The sequence below is a fragment of the Lepisosteus oculatus genome, chromosome 1, assembly GCF_040954835.1.
Source record: "Lepisosteus oculatus isolate fLepOcu1 chromosome 1, fLepOcu1.hap2, whole genome shotgun sequence".
Classification (NCBI taxonomy): domain Eukaryota; kingdom Metazoa; phylum Chordata; class Actinopteri; order Semionotiformes; family Lepisosteidae; genus Lepisosteus; species Lepisosteus oculatus.
In genome coordinates, this window is record NC_090696.1 from 3,960,556 (window position 1) to 3,976,251 (window position 15,696).

At 40.7% G+C, this 15,696-nt stretch overlaps 1 protein-coding gene across 1 annotated transcript in view; it reads right to left on the bottom strand.

The window, feature by feature from the left end:
* Nucleotides 1-5,496: 5,496 nt before the first annotated feature.
* The window catches only part of adam19a (ADAM metallopeptidase domain 19a), a 124,932-nt gene continuing 114,732 nt past the window's right edge, over nt 5,497-15,696 (bottom strand). The window contains exons 17-24 of the mRNA XM_069187369.1: nt 14,829-14,906; nt 12,806-12,914; nt 11,189-11,333; nt 10,062-10,164; nt 8,990-9,226; nt 8,071-8,252; nt 7,695-7,712; nt 5,497-6,986 (exon numbers count right to left, since the gene is read on the bottom strand). Of these exons, the coding sequence (XP_069043470.1) occupies nt 6,935-6,986; nt 7,695-7,712; nt 8,071-8,252; nt 8,990-9,226; nt 10,062-10,164; nt 11,189-11,333; nt 12,806-12,914; nt 14,829-14,906 (924 nt within the window). The 3' untranslated portion in view covers nt 5,497-6,934. The remainder of the gene's footprint in view (nt 6,987-7,694; nt 7,713-8,070; nt 8,253-8,989; nt 9,227-10,061; nt 10,165-11,188; nt 11,334-12,805; nt 12,915-14,828; nt 14,907-15,696) is intronic.

Here is a 15,696-nt window from a genome sequence, read left to right on the forward strand (position 1 = left end):
TCGATCGACGTGCTCTCCGCCGGTCGGCCTGCGGTCTTTGGCGGTAACTCTGGGAAGTAGACCGCGATTTTGAATTAAAGTTTGTTGATGGCGCTTGGTTTCTACTGAAGCCGACAAGTAAATTAGGAATTTTCACGTAATGTTTAGCCTTGAAAGGTTCTGTATTTTGCTAAATTTAATTTTTTTTTCCTGTAGTGTACCTCCTGGTCTTTTTACGCTTTTACTCGGTTATTTTTTATTTTTGGTGTGAAACTTAATTCTAGTGATTAAATCGGTCAAAGCTGGTAGAAATGAAGACGGGTGTCAGTCGTCAGTTTAAGTTTTAGAAATACAGTTTCAAAAGTTCAAATAAGCTTCTTAAATAGAAAGCAGTTTCCCCGATTTTCTGACAAGAAATACTCTATATACAAGTGCTTTCTGCACACAGCCCTACATACAGTATAAAGTATTGTCTCCTGTCACTGTGGAGTGATTTCTTTTAGCTGATGCTTTTATCCAAAGAGATTTACAGTTTGTGGTAGCTTTGCATTTTGGGGGAGCATATTTGAGTCATTTGCCGTGATTAAGAATATAATACGTTTCCTAAACGGGGACTTAAACTCAACCTTCCAGTTAAAAGTCTCTACCTCTCGTTACGACTCTGCACTGTTGCCTGTGTCGATATTTAGGAAAACAGAATTCTCTCCCGAGTTTCAAGAACTGTTGCATTTTGAGATGGAATAATGTGTTGCACAAGGAGTAACTGAGGTTGCACTGCAAGTGTGGTGTGGTGACATTTCTTTCTCTTCCATTTATACGCTTATTGGTCATCTCTCATAAGAATTAGAGCATGGTCATTATTTTTCTTTTCTACACATCAGGTGTGAAATGAAAAAAATGTATTTGTTCTTTTTAAATGAACAAGGACCCATTGTTCTTCAAAATGCAGATGGCAGATCTCCAATAGTATCAGAGACTTCCCCCGCAATCTCATTCTTGATTTGCATGCAAACGTACGCATTGCTATCCAGGTCAATAATTGTGTCTTCATGTGTAGACATATGCATTAATCCTGCCAAGGCCCCTTATATTTGTTATTAAGAATGACATCATACTCCCAACTTTAATCTGCAAGAAATTGCTGGAATATGAACATTGCACATTCCGGATCCTTTCACTTTAGACACCCTCCAGGAAAAAGAGGGTGCGAAGGAAGTAAGGTGACTGTCCAGCTTTTAAATTTCTTGATATTGGTTATGTAATTAAATTGAGTGTACATTTCATTCAGTTCAGCACAATTTGCTCTCTGTAAAAAGAATGAACTACCGCCAACATATCTTCCATCTTCATTAAACAGAACAGGATACTGGGGCTGGGGGAAACAGAGATAGTTAGAAGTCCTGCATTTCTACATATTCAAGGCCATTACTGAACAGGTTGAAGACACAAAGGGAAAAGTGCCACATACTTAGAAGGCTTTGATAGTGAAGTACTCTGCCTTTACAGTGCTCATTGATGATTTTGAATTATTCTTTCTCTGAACATTTGTTTACCACTCTTTGGGGGGTTTGTACAGATGTTTGATTCACCTAAATCTGTCAGGTTAAGGCATTGAAGAAATATATACAGCACTAACTTTAGAGAAAAGATCTGTATTTTCATTTTTCAGTGAAAATAGTTGACTTGGTTAAAATGTGCCATGCATAGTTTTTCATTCTATCTTATATGGTAGGATGTAAACCCTTATGTTTGTAAATCGTGGCTGGAAATATTTTTTTTAATTTTGTGTGCTTTCATTTTTTTAATAGACATTTGTCTTTTCAACTATTGTCTTTCAGTTCTCCACCATAACATTCTTCATGGAAGTTTAAAGAGGTCCAGTGCCCATGCTAGGGTAATTATGAGGAAATTGTGGTCCAGAGGGGAAGGGCACCTCTAACTGGTCCACTAACACCAATTACAGCAGCAGTCTGTTTTTCCCCGAGGTCTTCCATCCCAGTATAGACCAGATACAGCCTTCCGTAGCCTCTGTAATCTAACAAGCTTGTGCTGTAGGGTAGTAACATATTGTTTGGTTCCAGATGACAGAAGATACTTTCCTCATTACTGAAAGCTGAATCTGAAAACAACAGATTAAACTGAAAACAATGGAGAAGGCAGGGAATATCTCCTGAAATTAGCAAGGCTTCAGCAGTTTCCTTTAAGTGATAAAATGACAGGTTGAAGTGTATTCAAAGGCAAGAATATTTGGAATCCTTTTAAATTGCAGCAAACTCTTTTCTCAAATGAGTCTAAAGAGAAACAGTGCATTATTTCATTTGGCCTGGCACAATTGCCTGCTGCATTAGGATTTAAAATTTCCTTCATCTATTTCAATTTTAGTAAAACATGGCAGTGCATTCAAGTGTGCATTTTTTCATTTCTTTCAGATGTGATGCTCTGCAGGAAGCTGAACCCTCTCAGAATGATACAAGGTACAAGTATGACATATGAGCTGTAGAGCACTGTAGTGAAAAATCAGATACTTCATTGTATAAAATGATCATCATTTACTTATTAAATCTAAACTCAGCCTTTACTATTAAATACCCATCTTTTTTATTTATATTAATTAATAGCTACCTCTGTTTTATGAATGGTGTGTACAATTACATTGGGTCCCTAGTGACGATCTAGCACAGTGGAAACAACATCATACATATTGGTGCCAACTCAATGCTGACCAGGGTGAGATGGTGTGAAGTGATGTGTCACTTCATCTGGCTGAAAGCAGCGAGTAGGTTGATTTTAGAGCTAAGGCACTAAAGAGAAATTAATACTCCATAATTCTCTGAATTATGTGTACTTTTTCGTTTTGAATTATGGCACGTGTTCTCTATTTCTCTGCGTGTTCTGTCCTTGGCTATGGCATTGGAGTGCTTTATGAGCTGTGAAAATGTAGATTAGATCAATTAGATAAATGGGGTATCGTGCTGTAATTGTATCCTAAACTGAGTCGTTGGGATCAAAAGTTGTAACCAAGCAATACTGAATCTCATTCACTTGCAAGAGCTTTGATCAATGAAAGTCTTGATTCTTTCCCACTCATACCTTTAGGTTTGGGGAACATGTCAAAATCTGATGCCCAGAGAGGCCCAGATATACAGTAGATCACGGAAATGCTCACTTGACACCCCAGGTAGGGTTAGTGTCAGAATTAACTCACTATACAGAATTTTTTTAAGCTCAGTGCTGGATTTTGGGGTCCAGTCAGGTTTAGGGCGGGTGGTTTTTTAGTCTTATTTGATTTTTTTTTTCAGAAACTCTCTGGGGCCTGGATGGTGCACCAGTGTGGTGTATTTGTATTTAATTGCAAGAGCTTAGATCAGCGGTCTTGATTGTTTCTGACTCATCTGTTTTGGTTTGGGGAAAATGTCAAATCAGTATACCTATATATATATCAATTCTGCCTAAGCAGGCCCTGAGGGAGATCAATAAGGGTGGAAAAATTATTCGTTGTTCAATGTCATCTAAGCTTTCTTTTGCACAAGCAAATGCCATTTGCTTTGCTGCCAAATTCCCAGATGTTTACTAAATTCCTCATGTATTTATGGTAATCCATGGTGCATCTCCACAACATTGTGTTACATGTCTTCCTGTAGCACTTACAGTGACTAAGACTTGACTAGATGTCATGCTAGTTGACTAGATGCCAGTGAAATGCGGACAATAATGTAGAATGTTCAGGTTTCTTTAGTAGATGTTGGCACTGCTTAGTCAAATTAGATTGTAGTGATGAAGATGATATCAACCACTTCAGCCATTCCTTGTGGCTTGCACATTGTAAGAAGAATAGGTAGGGTGTTGGTTGATCTGTATTTTGAGTATCCAATAATTATTAGACACAAACACGCAAAACACATTTTATCAGTCACTACTGGCTTTCATTTAGCACATAGTCAGTTTCAATTTTAGATACAATAGTCAAGTAAAGAGTGCTTCAGACAAAAAAAAAATATTAACAAAAGCACCAGTTGATCCCAAAGCAGAAGCTGTCTGGGACTTTTAAACTGTACACGATTTTAGATCTCCCACCTGTAGATTGATTATCTGGCTAAAACGGGATTAAAAGCAGCAAGCTAGTGCTCAGTCTTTCGATGTGTTTGAAAAGTGAGATTGTAACTGTCAACAGCTCCAGTGTGCAATAGGTACATATAGGACAGAGACTCCTGTCTGAACTACATTCCCCAGGAAGCAATCCTTAGTCACCTGACTAATTGGTAGAAGACAATTGGTCAGGTGATATATAAAATATGGAAGCTGTGGCATCCAAGGAACTGGCCCAACCCTGCTGGATGGAAAGTCAAGAGATTCCCAGTTGTGTGTTCGCAGCAGGAGGTTAAGTGACCAACTGATGAGCCCAGTGACACGGGCAAAAGTTTCTTTTGATCTCAGAGAGAGATTTATCTTTTGGGGTGGACAAGCAGCTTAGGTGCCTGGTTACAATTTTGGAGAGTGAAAGAAGAAGTTGAGTTAGAGCTTGGATGAAGAGCCTGGGTTTTGTTTTCTTCATTCCATGTCGAAGCAGAGTGTTTTCAAGTGCCGAGGGCCCTGAATCATGCTCCAAATGAAATGGGGGGATCAATGACATAAGGTGGCAGTGGTGGGACAGTGCCCTCTTGTGATGATAAAAAATCTTCAGCAGAAATGAATTCTGGAAATACGCTGGAATGGCTGCAGATTGTGAATGTGATCCAGCTCAATTCTAATGATGTGAGCTTTCATCATGTAAAAGAACCCTGTTTGTTTCTGGGAGCATGCCTCGGTGACTTTTTAACATTTCATATTAACCAGGAACAGATAAAGAAAGAATCACATATGGATAGCTGTTGCACAACAAAGGAGACCATCTTGTTCATGGCCATTGTTTTATAAAATAGTACAACAGACTTCCTATTTATTAAAAAAGCATTTTTACAGTGATTGAATACAACTAAACTGTAAACACATTTTCATTTCCCTGCTGAAAATGGGATTCTGATACAAACTTGGTCAAGCTTCACAGCCTGCAGAAATTGACCAGGATCTCTGGCGTGCTGCTGTGATGGATTAGAAAACCTTTGTGTCCCAGGACTGAAAATCACTTCCTTCTTAAAGATATATCCTGGTAGAGTTCTACAGTACAAAAGTTGTGAATAAGCAACTTGATTGTCTGGGCTTGGCTGAACTGTATACTGTACATATAAAACAATTCCTAAGTGAAAAGATTATGATGGGACCTGATGCAGGAGTGGGAAAACACTGACAGTCGATCTGGTGGAACAGTGGAACATCTGTCAGAAGACACAAGGGAAATCTACATGGAACTGCATTTAAAACCACAAACAGGAGGCACTTCTTTACACAAAGTGTGGAGGGAATAATAGAACAAGCTGCCCAGCCATGTTATTGAAGCCAAAACCTTGGCTTCCTTTACGAAACAACTGGATAAGGCCCTTGTATCTTTTAGCTATTTGTTAGGAAATAAAGAAAATGAGATTGATGGGCCAAATGTTCATGTCTTGTTTGCATTCAGGACTATTTAAAAACATTCATGCACTTTTCCATTCTGTCTATATACAGTCATAAAGCAACATAACACTCAAGCTTAACGTACTTCTTCCATGTCCCTCTCCTTAATAAGCATGGCAAGAGAACGGGCAGTTTTTCAACTTTGGCACCCAGGTTCTTATGCCATTGTTAAGCAATGGTGAAATTAAGGATTAAGGACCACATTACGAAGTTCCCATTATTTATTCTTTTATAGAATGTATGTATTCTCTTTTTCTTTAAACCTGGTTTAACAAGGTTTCTTGGTGCCCAGGTACTTTTGGTGATGTCCAAAACCTAAATATTTGAAAACAAAAAACTTGGAAACATTTTGACATTTTCAACTTCTTGTGAAAACCCAAGTAGTGTCAGTTCTTAACATTTCATTTTTAACTTTTTTTAAGGATTCTTCTTGTTTTGAAATCATTCACACAAAACGTGAGAACAGTTGAAGTGCTTAAATTGTAAGAGCACATTTCATTCAAGCTGAAAGAACAACCTTTTACAAAATTCTTATACTCCATCGTACCACATGAACTGTTGTTCCTCAGCAGAAAGATAGCTCAAGAGCCATAAATGACCATTTTTACCACCACTTGGAGAAAAAACCCAAATATTTTGATATGTGGACTAATAAAATGGAAAGGGTTGCACCTCCATAAAAGATCATTACAGGACATCTCCTGTAATGCATAAACCAGCAGTGCAGCATTTTAAGCTATTCTGCCAAAATTGCCAGAAAAAAAGTGTCCATTTCAGCGCAAATGACAAGACCAGTATTGAAAACAAAGTTTTAAATCTTAAAAAAATAAAACACGGTAAAGATATACAATAGGCCCAAGTTTGAAATGCATTCTTTTCAACATGGATACGTTGACAAAATCTTCAAATTGGGTAGCCAAGCTGCTGTGGACTGACAGTGCGTTTTATCCACCTGGAAGAGCTTGAATGTAAATTGAAGGAGAGGCTTAGCGAATGGCTGAAACCGGTGGGTTTTATAAAACTGTTCAAACCCTAGTACAGTAACAAATCGCGCAAAAAAAATGCAAAAGGAAGAAGTCTTTGGCACACAACACAAACATCTTTTTTAAAAAAAAAACTAGCTAAAAATCCAAGTGATTGGCACGTGGGCCCGCTGGAGTTTGCCCTCTTCAGTGCAAACCCATGTCATCTTTTGTGGGACAGGCATGTCCGTGAGATTGCTGGCCTCCTGGGGTGGGGAGGGTTGCTAAAGATGTTCAGTACTGATCGCTCCGGGTCCCCTCCTGCTCCCCCACAGGCACACGCAGGTCAACAGCTGGGGAGGCTCGACAACTCCTGCCCTCCAGCTGTGCTGTTGTATAGTGCAAATAGGCTGATCGCAGTCCTGGCAGGTTTTCTCTGAAGGTCATTTTCGAAATGGGGATGAGGCTGTGCTCAGTTTGGCAACTGGTACGGGTCTACAAAATAGAGGAAAGAGGAGATAAACCGTGTTGCTCTCTGCGTCAGTTGCCGCTACTTTAGTCTGTTAAACCTTGTAATGATGACTTTATAGAGCCACATGCCCAGATTCATGTAATATGCCAGCAATTTTCTTCTCGATCGCATAATAAAGGGTTTATTCAAACTTAGAAATAAACTTTTCTGACAAATTCACTATAAACATTTGTTAGTATTTGTTAGTTTTTTTCAAAGGATTCATTAATTTAAGTCAAGAGGTAACCAGGGCAATGAGTTCAAGGTAGGATACACCCTGGACGAGACTCCAGTCCATCTCAGAACAGACACAGAAACACCAGGGCCAATTTTCCCAGAAGACAGCTAACCTACCACTATGTCTTTGGATTGTGGGAGAGAAATCATGCAAACACGGGCAGAACATATAAACTCTGGAAATGAACCCAGGGCCCCAGTGCTGTGAGGCATCAATGCGCATCACCCTTTTAGAAAACATGAAATTGCAAATTTGTTGTGAAGGTAGATGAGCAATAAATTAGCTGGAAAATGTTTTTTTTCCAGTTGTGAGAGCAATAAATTCTATGCTAATAAAAACACTTTTGTATTGAAAGTCTTATGATCCATGGAGAGTGCATGCTTCATTGAATGGCTCTCTTGTGCAAAATGGATGCCTTACAGAAAAGGAAAAGAAAAAAAGATGAGAAACTTACTTTTGAGGTGGTACTGGCCTGAAAAAGATAAAATAATTAATATAGAAATGTTATTGCAAAAATCATTTTACATTAAAACTAACTTCAGTAGAGTGTGTGGTATTTAATCTGACAAATAATGTACACATTTAACAAAATATCGACCACTGGCCATGGTCCTGAATTGACATATATTGAAGAAAATGCTTTAAAAGCTGCTAAGAATGGGAGTGAATCTTTTTCAGTGTTTAGTTTTGAGAGAACAAAACTTACAAAAATGTTTTAGGACATTTTTACAGTACATAATCATTTATTTTACTTTTAAAAAATCTAGTAAATGAAAAACAAGGGGGATATGCCCAGTAATACAGCCCCAGATCTAAATATCTGAACTCACTTGACTGGCTTAGCAGGGGGAATGGCAGCTACTTTGCCCACAGGTTTGGTTGCTGCAGGTGGCATCATCACCAGCAGCCCGTTGGCAGGCTTTGTGAGGACGGCTCGAGTCGGGGAGGGGTTCAGGGGCAGAGGTCTCTGAGGCGCAGAAGCCGACAGTCTGGGCTGCAGCTCCGACACCAGCTAAACAAGGCAGAAGATTTAAGAACTGGAGTTATATTGATCAGTCCCTCTTTTGTTCGGCTTCTCTTCTTTCAGTTTTTTCCTGCAAAACTCCACTCTCTAGCCACGTGGAATTAAAAGATAATCAAACATTATGGAAAGAGATGATAAAAGAAAAGTGGCTTGTCATAAAATGGTACAGTAAGTGATGGGAGAGAATCTTTGCTTCTACAGTTTTTGCATATCCTCCTAATTTGTAATTTGCAACAAATATAACTAACAGAATATAAATCACTGTTATAAATTAGCAACAGCAGTGGACCCACTACAGATCCATGTGGTACTCCACTAATTACAGTGATAATTAATCAGCACAAACTTTTATAAAGAGCTATGACACCAGCCATGGTTCCCAATGGAGAACACCAACACACTCATGCCCCTGAGAAACAGCTTCAGTTTTTAAACCGGGAGGCCTGTTGGTTGTACAAGTTCAAGAAGTCAAGCAGCTGACATACAGTAAGCTGTATAAATTAGGAGTCTAAAACAGTCTTTTAAATTAAATGAAAGATGCTTATAAACAAACATTTGTATCTCAACAACAACAAAAAAACTTAAGCACTTTAAAATGGTAAATCTACACTAGCCCTGTTACCAATTACACTCGTACTGATAGCCAGCTGAATTTCTGAATGGCATGTACAGTACCAGCCCCCATCACGAACAGGGATTTCTGGAAGATACTGTGGTGGACTTACCAATGGTGTGCGGGCAGGGCTGACAGGTAGTGGCTTCTTTGGAGGGAGAAGTTTGTGCACGTGGTTTGGGGTCTTGGGGGGCGTAGCGGGGGGCTTGCCCAGCGGCAGGGCCGGCCTGGGCGCCTGGGGGCTGGGCGAGGGGGCGGGCCGCAGGGGGCGGACGATGTTGACAGGCTGGGACCCACTTGGCCCGGGAGCAGGTCTCAGAGGCACCGCCTCCTTACTCGTGTGAGGAAGCTGCGAAAGCAAAGCTGATGAGAAGCGAGCCGTGACAGCCGGTCACACCCCTCGTTTACCACCTAGGAGGTGTAGGGAACATGTGCGCTGCCTTTCAGAGGGTGTGCGAGGCAGCCCAGCGAGGCTGGAGATGTCGCACAGCAGGGCTCTGACTGACAGAGGGAGGGACTGTAAAATGTTGTGTGTGTTGTGTGTTAAATAAGACTGTCTTTATTTATTATTATGACTTAGATGAAGATCAGATCACATTTTAGGAGCCATTCATGCAGAAATCCATATAATTCCTAAGGGTTCACAAACGTTTTCTCACAACTGTATATGCCATCCTATACTATAATTTCCCTAGCTTGTCACATAATCGTTTTCTTTAAAATAAACAATGTGATTCCTATTGATTTAACCTTAAGCACGTGCAACATCTTAACACTGGGACTGGTGTTTTGGTACATTTTGCATTACAACTCCTGTAATTGTTTTTCAGAAGGATTCTTAATTTTATTGTGCTTTCTGCATGGCAGATGTCAAGAAACATTAAGATAAAACTAAAAAAGAAAATAAGGCATAATGATAGTAAGTACAATAACAGAGATTCCAGCAGATGTACAAAGAGGCCTGTTTGAATTGACATCCATTTTCTCTTAAGTGGTTGTGCAATGTGCGAGTCAGATTCAGCCCTGTAATTTTTAGTTCCAATGTAAATAACCATTGATTTCGTAGTTTGAAACTCTCATTCTTTGTACCACCTTCTGTTAATTACAGTTCAATCTCCTCCCATTGACCAAACGCAAAAATATTGAACATGTGGGACTACAAGGCGGGTAGAGGACAGACTGACCTTCTTTGAACTGCTTGTTTTGCCAGATGACCCCATCACCTTCAGATGGAATGGGTGGCTGAAGTGTCCGTTTTTTATCTTCTCATCAGACACATCCTTCTTCCTGAAAGTGAAACGGTAAAGTAAATTTAAGTTGTCCACCCATCCCTGTGGATCCGCCATTAAGTGGCAAAATGCCACAGTGTGAAAGAAACGAATTGACTTTGTCTAAAACAATTTGCATCTGCAGGTGAGGGTTTCAGTCTCACTCTGGTTGTAGGTTATTTGGTAGATTCTGGGTTAGTCAAATCACCCAAAGGACACGATTTCTCCAGATGACATGCCAAGGGTCACTGGATACAACAGCTACGTTTCTCACTGTAAGAGGTCCCTCCTTGACATCCGAGGCCCAGTGTTGGTACAGAATGAGAAACATCATTGTTCAAGTGCCAAACTTATCATGCATATGTTTCAGAAATGTTCCATCTTTGCATAATATGTTTCGCAATAAAAACACACATAGAAGAGGAGGCCATTTGGCCCATCAAGCTTGTCTGGTAGTTAGTATTAACTGACCCAAGGATATCATCCAACTGTGTCTTAAAAGAAGCCAGGGTATCAGTTTCAACATCATGTGGTAGCTTTTCCCATTCTTCCACAACCCTTTGGGTAAATAAGTTTTAAATGCACCATCCATACAGTTTCTACTTATGCCATCTTATTCGTGATTCACTATTTTTTGGGATGATGTTCATTGGGTTGTCTTTGTCAATGCCTTTAATGGTTTTGAACACTTACAGTATCTTCTTTCTCTGTAGAACTGCTAAGGGATGGTTTGCATTAGAAGTGCCCTTCGTGGAGAGCTGGCAGTGCTTGCGGAGTAAATACACAAAAACTTTAAAAGAGTAGAAGTGAAGAACATTATGGTATCAGCATTCCCAGTACACTTCTGGCCAAGTGAATCAGGAGAGATTAAGTAAAGAAAGGAACTGTGGGGGCTTCCCGTTCAGCTTTTGCTTAAAGCCCTCCAAAAAGAAGAAAGTGTCTGAATTGAGATTTCTTGTTCATTTTACCATATGCCACATGGAGATAGATCTCAGTACCTCAACAAGGTACAGCAGGATGCCAATCGTAAACTACTACAGTACCTGCTATCATTAGTGCCCCTTGCTCTCCGAGAACGCCACTTATGATAGGGGGATGTCTTGATTTTGTAGCAGTAAAATGCTGTCAGCACTCCAGGTAAGACCACAAGGAAGGCAAAGAGCAGACCCGCCACAAGTCCATGCTGACCTGGAAAAACAAGCCCGACACATTCCTGTACCGCAGCATTGGAAAAGGCACTACTGTATTTATAGAGACTTAGAACTATAAATATCTGTATTTATAGAGACTTAGAACTATAAATATCTTCCTCACTTTACTACAGGCGGCTTGCAGTGGACTGAAATACCAATTGTGAGAAAGGCATGTTCAGACAGGGTAAGAGCTCTGCCCTGAACTGCATTCTCCAGGCAGCTGTGGTGGGTGTCTTGTCACCCCTCAGTCACCTGACCAGTCGTTGGAAGGTGACTGGTCAGGTGATGGTTTAATACCAGGAAGCTGAGGCTTCCTGAGACAAAGAGAGAGAAGAGGACAGAGGAAGTGCCCTGCATGGGACTGTGAGTTCTTGATATTGGGAAGAGACATATTTTGTGAGCTTCCAGCTTATGAGTGGTAACTAAAGACATGTGTTAGCCAGAAGCTCAAAGAGCAGACAAGCTTTATTTTGTTTGCCTTGTGTCACAAATAGAGGGCACTTGTCTTCAACCTTATGGCTGCATTCTGCTTTCCCGGAACCCGCCTATAAAAAGATTGATAGCTTCTGTATGTTGCCCTACCTCCAGGGACTTTGCTTAATCTGTTACTAAATATTTACCAGTTCTGTCGAAAACAGCAGCACTTCTTCACAACACATTGAAAAGCCATTGATACTGCATTGACTTACAGGCAACACTGTAGATTATAGGCTGTAGATTCCATTTACAGTAGAAATGATTTATAACCAGTAATAGATGAATAGGGCATTAAAAAACTAGTAGTAACGGATTCATAATAATTAATAACACTCATTAACAAAACTAAGATTAAACAATTTTGTGCTAATAGCTTTTTGATGCATTATAAACTGTCATTGCAAACCCTAAGCTGATGGTACCAGTGCAGGCATTTACCATCTAAGAATGCAACACCTCTTCCATGCACTCTGATTCAACCATGTTTCAGTGAATTCACTTACTGTATGTCTTAATCACCTGCTAGTAATGCAAAAATAGCCTCTATTTTCTCTGTAAAAATACTCATGATGATGATGATATTATCCGGTCTGTCCGATCCGACTATCGGCGATTCTATAGGCCATCTCTCGCCACGCTTTCCGGTCTTGGAGCTGTTCTATTCCTAAGCCAGTGTCTGTTTTGATGGCGTCGAGCACCGCGTTCTTTGGCAGCCTCGTCTTCTTAAAAATACTCATATTTCAAGGCAAATCCACAGCTTGTGATTTTTTTACATTGCTATTACAAGCAATAACGCAATAACATTATCCTTCCATTCAATTTCTTACTGTTTTATCCTGTTCAGGATGGAGGAAAAACCAGAGTCTAGTCTGTCAAATTAAAGATAAAATAATAAGGACATATTTATTGGTAGAGAAAGTGAGGGGTTATTTCTGAACAGTACCAGTATGCTATGTTACAAGGAACTGGAGAAGCGCGCTGTGGACTTACTGTAGTACTGGACAGGCCCACTGTCTATACTGCCTCCCAGACCAGGCTTGTCACAGAATGGAGGAGCCCAGCCTGCATTACAGTGGCAGTTTCTGTTGCTGTTGCACACCTGAAACAATGGACACGTCATTTCAATGAGTGCTGATTAGACAGGGTCTCTGCAATTTGAGTTTGAAATTTGTTTCTACGTAGGCATCGTGTACATAATGCAGACAAATGATTTCATTTAGCAAGGTTATTGTTTTGATATGAGCAATGTGTCAGTATAACTGAAGAGATGGTATTTCTGTTAAAATTATTGAGCTGATTAATATAATGGCGAAATGCAAAGTCTATTCTATTTTGTGGGAAAGCACTGCTGTATGTGAAGCCTGTTCCCTGAAGGAACACATCACAGAGTCAGTCTTCACCTGGTTCTACTTAAGACAGCTACTGTATGTTAGTTGCAAAATTTCAGAAGAAAAGGTTTCAGTAAAAAGCTCTCAGCAAAACACTCCAGTTCTTTCAACAGCATCCAGACTAATTTAATTACCTTAAGGCACTACAAGAAAATGTCAAATGGATGTAAGACTTGCACAAATGAGACATTTTGTATACTTTAAAAACAGCAGAAGACATTCTTTAGACTACAGTGATTGTTGAGCATAAACTAAAAAGTCTTGCACTGGCCTTCTGTTTCTTTGGGGTCTTCAGAAAATTCCATGTAGGCAAAGAAAGGATGGGTGGATCAAGAAAGCTCTTAGTTTCTTGTGTATTTCACATTTTTAAGTAGTGACTCACGAAAAAATGGAGCCCTTGCCACTACTGTCATCACAGAGCAGCAGGAATGATATTATTTTCACCATACGGCTCCCAGGATCTGGGATCTGTGTTTCAACCTTTTCTGTAGAAGGGAGCAGCTCCCTAGGCTGCCCCTCCTGTGAGAACACTAGGATAAAGAGCAGCCTGTACGAAGAAGTCCATTCAGTCAGTAATGTTACTGAAGGCTGCACCAGGGACCAATGCCAAGGGTTGGGAACTGTGGATCTACAGTAGGTCATAGTAACTTCTAAAAACCACTAACTACACCATACAGAATGTATATAGCCCACTGACATCAAACTTCTAATAACCCCGTTTTATCTCTTCTATTTTAGATGATTCAGGCAAGTATGTAAAAAAAATAAGAACAGCTGCTAAAGAGATGAAGCCATTCAGCATATCTGGCTCATCTGTTAGTAGTTAATTGATCCAAGGATCTCAATTCTTGCCTGGGTGTCAGCTTCAATAACGTGGCTACGCTTGTTCCAGATGCCCAGAAGCACCTGGTGTCACGCCCTCTGCAGCCAGAGGGCGCTCCTTCTCTGTCCTGTCCCTAGTTTCCGGTCTGCTGTCCTTCCTGTCCCTCTCTTCCTTGGGCTATATATTTACGGGTCTTGCACTCTGTCCTCGCTCAGCATTGAGGTTCGGATGTCCTGAGACCCGCCTAGCACCAGGGCGCCCCACGTCCGCTCCCTGAGGGCATAGGTTTCTATACGGCATTCCTGAACTCTTTGCACTAATGAGCCCGGGCCTTTTTCCCGTCTCGCCGCTACGCATATGGGTCTTTTTCCACTCTCCTGCTCCCCACGGTTTGTCCCTTCGGACGTCAGTGACACCTGGGTAAAGCAGTGCCCCCTTTCTCAGTTAATAAACTTCCACAGAGTTTCCACTTGTGTCCTGTGGTTCGTGTTTCATGATGACTTTGTCAGTGACTTTGAATACTTAGATCATGGTCCCCTAAAAGGTCTCTTCGAGATCAAAAAGGTTAATTTCCCTCAGTCTGTCAAGTGTAGCAAACTGTCCAGTATAACCTGCTGCTTTCTTAGCAAAACAGTTAGCAGCTGAAGCTGCTAGGATCGCATAGTTCCCTTTACTGGCATGACTGGCATACTGAAGGAATCAATACACAATCACACGCATTTAAAACGGGCTGCATGCAGAGTGGGCATGCTGTGGGTGGGCGTGTCTGGGGGTGGACTCGCGCGCAGTGGCGGCCGTGTACCCCGTGGTTGTGGCACTGGGAGATGCAGCGCTCCAGCTCGGAGAAAGAGGCGTTCTGGCAGCGGCGATCATGACACACCTGGCGGGAGAGAGGCAGCAGTAGCTTGAGACCCGTCTGCTGTCCCGTGGGCAAAGCTTAGATTCACTGCAGTTGAAAGAAGCAGTTTTCATTCCTTTCATTAAACCTAAAGCTTGTGGCTCATGTTGTGTGATCTGTTTCTTCTTCTACATAGATTAGCATTTAACCTGTGAGCCAATGTTTCCTTAAACACAGCAGCTTCTGAAAAGGGCTGATTCTTTTAAGAGCCATAGTATTTAAGGCTCTTGGCCAGGTCATACTTGGCTTTGTTCTCAAAAGGCACAGCTCATTAAATAAAGGGTTACAGTATTATACAGTTGGACTGACTGGAGTATTCAAGGTTAAAATCTCTCTCAGCAACAGAAACACAGTACACCCCTTCCTCCTCATTCCATGGTTTTGCATGTTCACCGTTTCTGGACAGGCCTACCTGAGAGCTTCTCAAAGCTTCTGGAACACTCTCAGGTGCTTGAATGTTCTAGAAGACTCCTGGGTTCCTGAAGTTTCTAGAACACCCTCAGTGGCCTGAAGGTTCTCTCACCGTCTCTGAGGCTGAATTCAGACTATTTTTCTCCACATTACCCATCGACAACTCTCCCATTTCATCATACCTTCCTGAGGATGACTGTACCCCATAACCATGAAGGTATGTGCTTTTTATTTATTTTTTTATCATTATTTTTATTCTTTTTTTGTTATTTGGCTTAAATGTTGATGTACACAATGTATTGAGAGAGAGAGAGAGCTTTTTTCCAGTATATATTATTTTTATTATCTGAGGACAGTTCAG